This window comes from Ceratotherium simum, chromosome X (genome assembly GCF_057802395.1).
Source record: "Ceratotherium simum simum isolate JZ-2026a chromosome X, ASM5780239v1, whole genome shotgun sequence".
Taxonomy (NCBI): domain Eukaryota; kingdom Metazoa; phylum Chordata; class Mammalia; order Perissodactyla; family Rhinocerotidae; genus Ceratotherium; species Ceratotherium simum.
In genome coordinates, this window is record NC_141940.1 from 93,000,160 (window position 1) to 93,012,723 (window position 12,564).

General features: G+C 39.2%; 1 protein-coding gene across 4 annotated transcripts in view; it reads left to right on the forward strand.

The window, feature by feature from the left end:
- The window catches only part of EFHC2 (EF-hand domain containing 2), a 269,392-nt gene that overhangs the window by 91,843 nt on the left and 164,985 nt on the right, over window positions 1-12,564 (forward strand). Inside the window, exon 1 of one of the 4 annotated variants that reach the window (XM_014791042.2) lies at window positions 713-832. The exons of 1 other annotated variant lie outside the window; for it this stretch is intronic. In XM_014791042.2, the coding sequence (XP_014646528.1) occupies window positions 791-832 (42 nt within the window). In that variant the 5' untranslated portion in view covers window positions 713-790. Of the gene's footprint in view, window positions 1-712; window positions 833-1,314; window positions 1,705-12,564 lie in introns of those variants that run through there. 2 more of the 4 variants (XM_087427093.1, XM_087427092.1) reach the window with 2 other exon arrangements.

A 12,564-nucleotide genomic window follows, 5' to 3' on the forward strand; every position in this document is an offset into this window, starting at 1 on the left:
CTGTAGGTGTGGGGGAGAGGAATCGAGGAGGCTCTTGGCCTTGGCATCTTGGGTGACAGGGGCCGCGTTTTGTGCCAACTGACCACACCCTGGCCACCCTGATTGGGCCAGGAACGAGCACTTTACAAATATTTATTTCAAATATAAAAATGTACAGGGGAAGGACTGAGGATGGTGGTTACCGCTGAATGGGTTTTCATGGGGAGGGGCGAAGACAGATGGGGTGTGTGTGGCTTTGGCTTCATCTCGAACGTTTTAATTACAAAATAAAGGCTGATGTAAATGTAACATTAACTAGCGTTACATTTCTGTGAGCACGAGCACGCGGGTGTCATATTCTTTTTTGCACTTTTCTGTCTGTTTGAACTAAATTTAATAACCAAATGGCAAAAACTGTTGTGGCAAGAATCGCAGGAGCTTTAAGTACCGGAAAGGCTTTGAGCTCTAGAAAGGGGTTAAACTAGAAAGCGGCGGGGGCGGGGAATGGTGCAGTTGCCAGTCTTTGTGTGTGCACAATGCGTGTGGAAAGAAAAGCCTCGGGGGACCTGTGCGTGCCGGCGGAGTTGAGCCGGGGTGGGCGGGGGAGGAGGTGCGCGCGGGGAGCTTCCCGCCTGGCCCCGCCCCTCCCCGGCCCCGCCCAGAGCCCCCGGCCCGCCGCAGCCCCTCCTCCTTCGGTGACGCCGCCTCTCGTCTCTAAGTAACGAGGGGGGTCAAACGACGCGGCCGAGGGGCGGCCGCTGCCTGACGGTCCCTTTCCTCCGGGACCCTTGAGCCCTGGCCGCTCAGAGCCATGGCCCTGCCGTTTCTGCCTGGCCACAGCTTCAAGCGCAACGTGAGTAGTGAGGGCGCCCAGGGTCAGAAGTCCCGGCCGGAGTGTGGGGTCCAGGCGTGGTCTCCTCCTAGACCCTACTGGAGGCCTCCTGCCTCTGCTTCGCCTTCTAAGTGAATTGGGCACAACTTCGACCAAACTTTATAGGCTGGTGGAACCCTTGTTCTGGGCCTCCCCTTCCCTGTATCTCTCAAACTGCATCTGGATGCTTTTCCTACATGAGATACATAAGTAGAGTCCTTAGAGGTGGCAGGACCCTCAGAGGTAGCCGATGGTAGTGATGATGATTACAACCGTCGTTGAGTGTTTAAGGTGTGCCAGGCGCTGTGCTTTCATCGCCTTACACGGCGTTTGATGCTCCCAACAGCCCTTTGTGTTAGGTAGTATTTTTATTCCCATTTTACAGTTGAGGAAACTGAGGCACAGAGCGATGAGTCACTCATTGGCCAGAGCTACACAATCTCAGTGGTGAAGCTGGGTTTCTTCCAGGCAACTTGTCTCCACAGCCCAGGAACCTAATTATTATCCTTAATTAGAGGAAGTTTCTGTTATTAAAGTGAAGAAATCTGGCACACTGGAGGCTGGTGGGGGCAGATAGGTGAGGGTTCCACCAGCCTATAAAGTTGGATCCTAAACTTTATAGAGAGAAGCACCCAAACTTAAAGTTCTTTTCTTTATTTAGAATTGGGAGGGGTTCATTTCAAAACAAGATGAAGTTACAAAACACCATAACAACACAAAAAACCCTGAGCAGGAAAGAACTTTTGCCAGTAAATAGCCCCTTATTTAAACAACAGCAGAAAAATGATTCAGGCTTTTGTTTGCACTGGTCACTACTTTTTACTTGGAATGTCCGTTGTGTCTGTAGGAAGAAGGTAAGTAATCTACTGGTGGGAGGGAACTAGATGGAGCCACTCAAGGTGTTTGTGTAAACCTCTGATAAATTTGGAAAACAGGCAGCAGATTGAAGCGTTCGATTTTATGGAGTCTGAACAGTGTCTATGTCCAAGTTGTCGGCCTCCAAGTACCAGTTTTCTTCCTGGCTTCAGACCACTGGCTTCTGACCCCCACAGGTCGGCTGGTTAGTCCAACTTGCTTCTTGAACAGTGGTTTGTGTATTTCTTGGCTGATAGGGTAGAGGCTGGCCTTCTAGCCTAGCACTGCCCTGTGGTAAGGTTAAGCCAGCCACACAAATAAGAAAGACCTCTGACAGGCAGGGCATGAAAAAAGATTCCAGAAGGAAAGAAGCATGCTGTGTAAAAGTAAGTTTAATAAAAATTGAAAGTAGAGCCCACAGCTTTCGCCCAGCGTCACTTCAGATTACAGATGCCCACCTCCTGCAGAAGTTTCCCAGCTCTCACATGCAGTGTTTAAGAGTGGGAAGGAAAAACAGTGGTTGGATGAGATATTTTAAAATCTGCTGGCTGCACTGGGTGTACTTTTGCTTTTTTTTTTAACTTTTTTTTATTGTGAAGTACAACACATGTACAGAAAAATGCACAATGGATGATCACAGGATGAACATCAAGAAATAGAATATTACCAGTATTCCAAAAGCATCTCTCTTAACACGGTTGCCAGAGTTAGCAAATAAAAATACATATCCTAGATATTCCCTGGGACCTACTTATACTAAAAGATGACTTGTTCTTTATCTGAAATTCAAATTTAACTGAGCATCTTATATTTTATGTGGCAACCCTTCTTATGACCCTTTCTGGTCATTACCCCTTCCCTTTTCTCTAAAGGTAACCACTATCCTGGCTGCTGTCACTATAGTTAGATTTTGCTTGCTTTTGAACTTATCAATGGAAATGTCCAGTGTTTAATTCTTTTGTGACTGGCTTTTTTTAGCTCAACATTGTGATTTGTTCATGTGGCTGTCTGTCGAGGTAGTTTGTACATTTTCATTGCTCTATAGTATTCCATTGTATGAGTGTGACGTCATTTATATACACATTTTTCTCTTGACAGATTTGGTTTGGGTTTATTAAGCATAGTTTGCTGTGGCTATTCTGGTTCATGTCTGGTGGTACAATTGCTAGATCATACGGTATTCGTATGTTCAGCTTTAGTAGACACTATCAAAGTGATTATATCAATTTAAATTCCCACCAGCATTTGATGTTCCTCTTGCTCCACATTCTTTCTAACACTTGATACTGTTAGTCTTAGATTTTAGTTACTTTGGTCAGTGGATGTAGTGCAACTCTGTAGTTTTCATCTGCGCTTCCCTGATTCCTAATGAAGTTAAGCACATTTCATACATTTATTGGTTATTTGGATATTGTCTGTTGTGTAGTGCCTGGCTCTTGTCTGATTTTCTACTGGGTTGCCTGCCTTTTCCTAGTGATTTGTAGGAGTTCTATATAGATTTTGGATATGGCTCCTTTGTATGATATATGTGTTGCAAATATCTTCTAGTCTGTTTATTTCCTGTTTAAGAAATAGTTCCTTATACCAAGTTCATGATGATGTTTTCCTGTGTTATCTTCTGGAAATTTTGTTGTTTTTACCTTTCACATTTAGATCTATAATCTAACGGGAAGAAATTTGTGCATGTGTGTATGAAAAGAGGTGGGGGTCAGGTCGTATTTTTTTGCTATATGGATATTCGGTTGACCCAGAACCATTTGTTAAAGGACAAAATTCAACCAAGTAAATTTTAAAGATCTTATTGGCTTTATTCAGTGATTCATGAATCAGGCAGCATCCAGTCTAGCAGATAGAAAAGAGCTTCGAAGAGCTATATAAGGCAAGAGATTGTATAGGCAGAAGGGAGCAGGAACAAGGAAGTTGTACTAGGCAAAAATTGGATTGATTATCCTAAGGTTACTTGCCTTATAGGGAATGGCAGAGGTTTATCAGGCAGATTACCTAAGTAATGCTGACCAGGCGATTCCTGATTGGCTGGTTTAAAATATTCTTTCTGGAAAAGCTGAAACTATAACTAAGTTAAGTTTCAGTTTGGTGACATGAGGCTTAGCATAAGTGACTCCATTTGGGGCCTGTTGTCTTGTCTTTAGCACATTTTTGGAAAAGGCTAACCCTTTCTCCACTTCTCTGCAGAGCTACCTTTATCATAAATCAAGTATCCAAACGTGTGTGGGTCTGCTTCTAGACTCGTGAGTGTATTTAAAAAATTATTTGTTTACACTATGCCTCAGACCAATAGGAGTGTGTGCAGGCATGTGTTTGTGAATCAGGGAATAACAGTATATTTATTACATACCTTGGGCTATCATACAACAAGTCAGTATTTATTTATTGAGTATCCTAATATGTGTCCAAATCAGGTGGCTGTATTTAAAAAATTGTTACACTAGCCTTGGTACTAAATGTACTATGTGTTGCCAAAAAATTAGTCTTATTTTAAAAACTTGTAGTTAGTTAAAAAATTGAATGCTCTCTGGCATAGAATGATCAGAAAGGCAGTAAAGAAAAATCTGGCCTTTTTATCCCCCCCACCCCCTGCCATTACAGAGCCTTTCTTGCTGAATTCAATTATCAAGTGAAAAACCTTGGCCTCCTGGAGATAGCATAATTACTGGCTGTTTGGTTTAAAATTATAACAAGCTAACTTTTACTGCTTTTTCTTCAAAATTAAAAAGGAACTTGTTTACCCCCCTTAATTTGCTGCTGGTCGTCAGTCAGAGAACAAATTGATTTCTGTCCATGGCTAGGTGATATGCAACCTATACTTTTATCTCTGAAATAGAAGAAATATTATGCTTTCTAAAATATAAGCATTTGTACCACTGATGACATTAAAATTATTTTGGTGTGAATTAATTGAAAACCTTAGGGAAAGATCACAGCTAAATTCCAGACACACAGTATCTTTTTCCAACAATTTACATGCTGCATTTGTATTGAGCTCAGAAAATCTCAGGCATATTGTCAAAAATGATAGGATGTTCAAGTTAAAAGGGACATTTCTAGCCAAAGCTGAAAATGCTTTCTACAGCATTTTGGACAGATGGTTGTATAGCGGATCCTGAATGCCTCTAATGAATAACGAGGAGCACACTTTCTGTTTTTTATGAAGCTACCTTGCCATCTTAGGAGGAGGGTTTATTGTAAATAGTCCATCATCTAATTTATAATGAAGCAACTGTTTCCTTAAGAAGAAAAAAAATTATTTGAATTCAGAACAGTAAAATAAAACAGAAATTCAGAATCTCTGTCTCTCTTACAAAAAGGTGCACTACGGGAAAATTGTTCTTTGGGAAATTTACCAGTGATTTAAATGATAAACAACTGAAAGAGAAAAACACCATGAGTAATACATAGTATACATATTGACTTCATCATGTGATGTTAGATAAGTGGATTTAAATTTAGCCCAACGACAAATATAATGATAAAACAATCACTTTATTTACAGGGTGGAGGGTTTTCCCAATCTGAAATTCTGCCTACAGATTCCTGGTTATGTTCTTAGTGGTTAATGCCGTTGCCTTAAAATAACACGTATCAGGTCCAAACCCCTTAACCCAACACCAGAGGCCATTAGAGTTTGCCACTTAACTCTGTGAGATCAATTTAATGAATCACGACCAGCATTTAAAAAAAAAAAGAAAGAAATAGAATAGAGTAGAATAGAATAAAAAATCAGAATGTATTATGCTTGGGAAGAGTAAGTATTGTTTCACGAACTTTTGTTTCAGTCACGTATGTGTGTCAACTGGGCTGCACTAAAATCTGCTTGTTATTGTGGTTATAATCAGAGTTTGGAAAAACATGCTCATTAGAGCCATCTCCACCAATTCTTGCCTCTGTTTTAAATTCAGATCTTCAACTCCCTTCAAGGCCATATCTCCTCTCTCACACTTCAGGAAGCCTCAACAGATCCTAGTCAGCCTTTCTCAGTGTTTTGTTGTTGTTTTATCGAGGTAAACTTCATATGACATAAAATTAACCATTAACCATTTAAAAGTGTACAATTCAGTGGCATTTAGTATATTTGCAGTGTTTTGCCACTATCCCCTCTAACTAGTTCCAAGACATTTTCATCACCCTAAATCTCAATCTTTTTATGCCAGAGAAACTTTTAAAATGATTTTCAGGTCTCGGGGAACTCCTGTGTAAAAATGATTTCTACAGCCTGTGGTACATTAGCATGATTCGTGAGTTGTAGATATAATGACGCAATAATAATCGTCTCTTTTGAGTAAAGAGTAATGGTTTTCTGTGGATTTGTTGATTTCGGCGAATTTATTCCCCTAAGCTCTGTGGTTTCCTTTTCCTACAAAGGATATTTACTGTAATGCAAGTGGGAGTATAGTAGAGGAAAATTCAGGGTAAAATTTCCTACTTGATTTTTCCCCCCCTTTTTCCCTTATCCAAATAGGCCTAAAAATCCTCTCATAGTTTCTACTATAGAGGGTGTTAGTAAGGTATGATATGTGGTGTATGGGATGAGCCGGAATGGTTTACTCTCCTATTTAAAACTAAAAATGACTTTTAGCAAGCTTTTCTTGAGAAACAAACAAACTGGTGGTTAAGCTTAGCTTACTTTCTTTCTTTTTCATACATTTAAAAAATTCATAAGGCAGCATAATACATTTCTGTTAAATGACTTTTTTAATCCAAGATGAGATTTACTTTTTCAAAAAATAGGCTCAGTTGATTTAATTTAAATAAACATTGTAAATTCATTTAATTAATGCTGTTTACAGCATGAAAATATATTGACAATGTTAAATAAATAAAGCTACTAAAACCATATGACAAAGCAATATGAGTTAAGAATACTATAACCTAAGACACAATTTTATATGAGACTTAAAAATTAAGTTTTTTTGTTGACTGACATGATCAGGCTCAAATATAGCCAATTACAAAATTATTATAATCTTGATTCCCTTATAGACCTTGATATATAGACTATATATATATATATGTATATGTATATGTCAGGTGTGTGTGTATATATATATTACGAGGTATGTATAAAGTGAGGTATACATATAAGAATATTATTTTTTTAAAACTAAAAATAAAGAATAAAAATTACCTCATCAATGTGAAACTTATGCTTATATTTTGCCACATAAGTACTCAATTCTGGGTCGAATCTGAGATAAGCACACACAGATTTCATTTTTAGCTGAAATGAGATTTCTGGCCTTTTTCTTGATACCTGTTAAACAAAGAAAGCTGTGCTTATACATGTGAGAAGCTGAAAATTGCAGCAAAATGGTCGCTGCTTTCCTATGAATGGCAGGATACTTGACTTTGGCAGGACACTTGGACTTTGCAGGAACTGGCCATAGGTGTGTTTAACTTTACAGGAAATTGCCAAACTTCTGAAGTGGCTGAACCATGTTGCATTCCCACCAGCAATGAATGAGAGTTCCTGTTGCTCTGAATCCTTGTAAGCAATTGGTGTTGTCAGTGTTTTGGATTTTAGCCTTTCTAATAGGTGTATGGTGGTATCTCATCTTGATTTAAAATTTTAATTCTCTAATGGCTAATGATGTTGAAGATCTTTTCATGTGCTTTTTTGCCATCCGCATATCCTCTTTGGTGAAATATCTGTTCATGCCTTTTGCTCCTCTTTAATTGGGTTGTTTGTTTCCTTACTGTTGAGTTTTGAAAGTTCTTTATATATTCTGGATACATGTCCATTGTTGGATATCTGGTTTGCAAATATTTTCTGTCAGTCTGTGGCTTGAATTTTCATTCTCTTAAATCAAGGCTAGAAAATATGTATACATTTTTTTTATATTTTTTTAAATTTTTGTGAGGAGATCAGCCCTGTGCTAACATCTAACAATCCTCCTCTTTTTTTGCTGAGAAAGACTGGCCCTGGGCTAACATCCGTGCCCATCTTCCTCCACTTTATATGCGACGCCACCACAGCATGGCTTGCTAAGCTGTGTGTCTGTGCACGCCCAGGATCTGAACCGGCGAACCCCGGGCAGCCGCAGCGGAGCGCGCGCACTTAACTGCTTGCTCCACCGGGCCGGCCCCAGTGTGTATACATTTTTAAAGATAAAATACCACATGAATCCAAACTTATGTTTCCAATGCAAATTAAGGATTATGGGGTTTTTGTTTAAGTTCTTTGATTCTATGCTTATCTTTTACTTACATTGAAAATCTTGATTTGTAAGGACATTAGCATAATTACTTACTTGCTTTATCCTACCGTAAATAAAACATATATCCATATAATAGTTTTTGATTAGTAATAACATTATTATTAACAATTTGAGTTTTGAAAATCATTTAAGATTTCTTTGTAGTTCTTTTTGATTTTAGGATATATCCCACTGGGAATGTACAGTTAAATTATTGGGTTTTAATTTCATTTAAATGATTCCTGGCAGTATGGTTAAGTTGCCAACTCAATACCCAGTTAGGTTCATTCATTTCATTTTGCTTTTAATTTTTAATTTAAAAAATTTGTGTTAGTATAATGTAAAAATAAAACATTTATGTGGTTTCAAAGTCAAATTTACAAAGTGAGGTACATTCAGACAAGTCTAGCTTTTATTCCTGTCCCTTCAATCTTGTTCCCTCCCTCCCTCTATAAGTAACTTAAAAAACCCTATTTATTTAGTTTTGGGTTATCCTTCCTTTTTTGTTTTTAAAACAGCAGATTCTTAAATATATTCACATGGTCGCATAAATGGTAGCATACTCTACACATTCTCTTGTACTTTCCATTTTTCCTTTTAATAGTATATCTTGGAGATCTCTTCGTAGTAGTATATAGAGCTATCCTCATTCCATTGGAATGTGTATTCCATTCACAGCTACATAGTACTCCATTGTGTGAACATAGCATAGTTTATTCAACCAATCCCTTTTTGATGTATAGTTATATCCAGTCTTTTGCTATTACAAATAATGCTGCAATAAATAGCCAAAGTTGTGCTTCAAAAGAAACCGTCAAAAAAGTGAAAAGGCAACCTACAGTATGGGAGAAAATATTTGCAAAGCATATAGCTGATGAAGGACTTATATCCAGTATATATAAAGGACGTTCAAAACTCAACAATAAAAAGACAAATAATCCAATTAAAAATGGGCAAAGGATCTGAGTAGACATTGCTCGAAAGAAACTGTACAAATAGCCAATAAGCACATGAAGAGATGCTCAGCATCATTAGTCATTAGAGAAATGCACATTAAAATCACAATGAGATATTACTTCACACCTACTAGGTTGACTATAACAAAAAAGACAGTAACAAGCATTGGCAAGGATGTGTAGAAATTGGAACCCTCATACATTGCTGGTAGGAATGTAAAATGGTGCTGCTACTATGGAAGTCTGCAGTTCCACAGAAGGTTAAACACAGAGTCACTATATGACACAGCACTCCTAGATATATATCCAAGAGAAAAGAAAACGTATGTCCGTGAAAAATGTGTACATGAATGTTCATAACAACATTATTTATAATAGCCAAAAGGTAGAAACAACCCAAATGTCCATCAGCTGATGAATGGATAAACAAAAGGTGGTAAATCCATATAATAGAATATTATTTGTCCATAAAAAGGAATGAAATACTGATACATGCTGCAACATGGATGAACGTGAAAAACATTATACTATAAACAATATGCAAAAGACTACATATTGTATGATCCCATTTATGGGAAATGTGCAGAATAGGCAAAACTATAGAGACAAAAAGGAGATTAATAGTTGCGCAGACCTTTGTGGGATAAAGGAGGAAATGGGGAGTGACTGCTAGTTGGTATGAGGTTTCTTTTTGAGATGATGAAAGTGTTCTAAAATTAGATTATGGTGATGGTTGCACAACTTTATAATTATAGTAAAGTCCATTGAATTGTATATTTTAAATGGGTGAACTTTATGATATATAAATTATACCTCAATAAAACTGTTAAAAAATAAATAGCCAAAGAAAGGAGTTGGTCGTGGGGACTTGCTGGGCAGACAAACCATAGGTGTTTGCTGTGCCAGATCACAGGATGGTTTTAACTTAAAGTATTCTGTTACTAGTTCCTAGTAACTACTGAAATGCCCTTGGAATCACATTATTTCAGACTGGGCCACTTCTTGAAGCTGCCATTCATACTTTGGAAATGACAAAATGTTCCATTGCTATTCTTAAGTGTTAATTTGGGGTTCAGAAATTAGAGTCACTTTGCCTATTCAGGGATCGAACACCTAACTTTGGTCACTTTTGTATTCTGTCCTGAACTTTATAGCTGTGTCACTTAGAATACTTTTGGCTGTAAGTAACTCAATACCTGACTAACAGTGGCTTAAGCCAAATTAATTACTTCATGTCATAAGAACTCTAGAGATATGTTAGTTTCAGGTTTAGGCAGTGGCTGATAAATGTTATAAAGTACTCAGACTCTTTTTATCTCTTCATTCTGCCATCTTCAGAATGTTGGCTTTTCTTTCTTAGGCTTGTGTCCTCATGGTTGCAAGATGGTTGTCTCAGTTCCAGACATCACAACTTCTTTTAACCATGTTCAAGACAAGCAGGAAGGAGAGGGAGGGAAAAAGTCTCTTATATCAGAAAACAAAGTGTTTCCCAGCCCCCCAGTAAGTTTCCCCCTTATATCTTATTGGCTAAAATTGTGTCACATGGCTATCCTTTGCTACAAGGGGCATTGGGAATTTAATTTTTCACCACCTATTTTTGGAGCTGGGAAAGAGAAAAGGGAGTAAATAATTGCTATTGGGAGCCAGCAAACTTTGTCTGCCACACCAGCCACAGACTCCATACCTGTGAGTCTAGATGCTCTCCTCGGCCTTAGCATCCCTTTCTTTAAAAAATTTTTGTTTGGGGCTGGCTCGGTGGTGTAGTGGTTAAGTTTGCATGCTCCGCTTCAGTGGCCTGGGGTTCACGGGTTCGGATCTTGGGTGTGGTCCTATGCACTGCTCATGCTGTAGTGGTGTCCCACATACAAAATAGAGGCAGATGGACACAGATGTTAGCTCAGGGCCAGTCTTCCTTCTCAAAAAGAGGAAGATTGGCAACAGACATTAGCTCAGGGCCAATCTTCCTCACCAAAAAAAAAAAAAGTTTTGTTTGTGTGTTGGTTTTTTTTTTTTTTGGCTGAGGAAGATTGGCCCTGAGCTGACATCTGTTGCCAGTCTTCCTCTGTTTTGTATGTGAGCTGCCATCACAGCATGGCCACTGATAGACGAGTGGTATAGGTCCCCCCGCGCCCAGGAACCGAACCCAGGCCGCTGAAGTAGACCTCACCGAACTTAACCACTAGGCCACCGGGGCTGGCCCTTTGTGTTTTTTAATTATACAAGTAACACATGAGTACATCATCATTGTAAAAAATTCAAACAATACCATTCTTTCTTAAGTCTTTTTTTTCATAATGGAAAACAAGCCTACTACTCCACTTAAACCAACATGCTCACTGTCTGTCTTTTGAATATATTTTGGACTTTTCCACTCAATTATTGGTTTACTTGCCCCCTTCCCTGACAGCATTATCATGCCTCTTCTTCTTCCCATCAAGATCCTAGCCTTCCCTGGAAACTTGGCTCTAACCTCCCCTCCTCATTGAAGCCTTCCCTGGTCATCTCAGCAGATGCCATCTCTCTGTCTGCATAACCCCAAATGCTCATATTGTCCAGACTGCTCATTTACTGCCTTATTGCCTGTGTTGTGTTTTGCATTCTTTATATGTGATTGTGACATTCCTCAGCTGACTGAGAAATTGATGGATTGCTCTTTGGGTTGCCCTTCCTTACCTAGGGCAGGCCTTTAATAGGTGCCTATTGATTGCCCCTGTCTACCTGTAGCAGCCATGCCTAAAAACTAGAGAGGATAGACACAGCTTGGGAGAAGCATCTCTGGAATTAGAGTCTTGCTTGCGTCTTCCACTGCTGCTGTGGAACAAAATATTTCTTATTTTAGCAGAAGCGAATATAAAGGAGGAAGAAAGTCATTTGCTTTTGTGGCTTAAATAGGTTATAAGCCTCTCAGGACGTGTGGTTTATACAATGCAGACAGGATAGCACAAGGATGTTACCATGCAAGTTGTGACTCAAAGCCTCTCTGTGGCCTGTTGTGCCATAGAGAGGGACATTTCTCTTTTCCTTGTTGGCATCTGGTTTGGCTTTTTCTGGAGGCAGCAGATTTTTCTCTGCGCATTCATCAGGCGGGACCCCTTAGGAGAGCAGTCTTCCAACAACAGGGTTCCAGATACGCACTAGTGCAAGTGTCAAGGGATTTCTTGGGCTATTTCCTGAGGAGTTGATCCTGTTCCTGCAGTTGTAGACAGGGCAGAGCCAGCTCTGGGGGGGTGGGGGGAGTGGAATTCCGCAAAGCAAAGGGAAGGGAGAGGTGGGTGTTCTCACTCCCTCATTAGCCAGGCCCCAGGATGCCCGAATTTGACCTCACAACTCCACTGTGACAAAGTGACCAGCTTGGCCAGTTGAAGGCCAAATTCTTTGCTTTCTTAACTATGTGTTTGGCATCCCAAAGGAGGGAATGGTCACAACTGCTAGAGTTTTGGTGGAGATTAGGTCAGTTCGCATGGCTTAACAGTTAATTCAGACTACCTTTTCTTCTTCGCCTGAGTTTGGTAATTGAAACAGAGATGTTGTTTTATCATTTATAGGACTATTTTCATCCCATTTCTGTGAGACTTTAGTCATTTATTGCTCATCTGTGTTCATGTTCAGACTTAATACTTTATAAAAGGCACTTGAGTGGAACCTCTCCTAGTTACCAAGAAAGTGGTTTTCCATTTCTAAAATTTTAGTT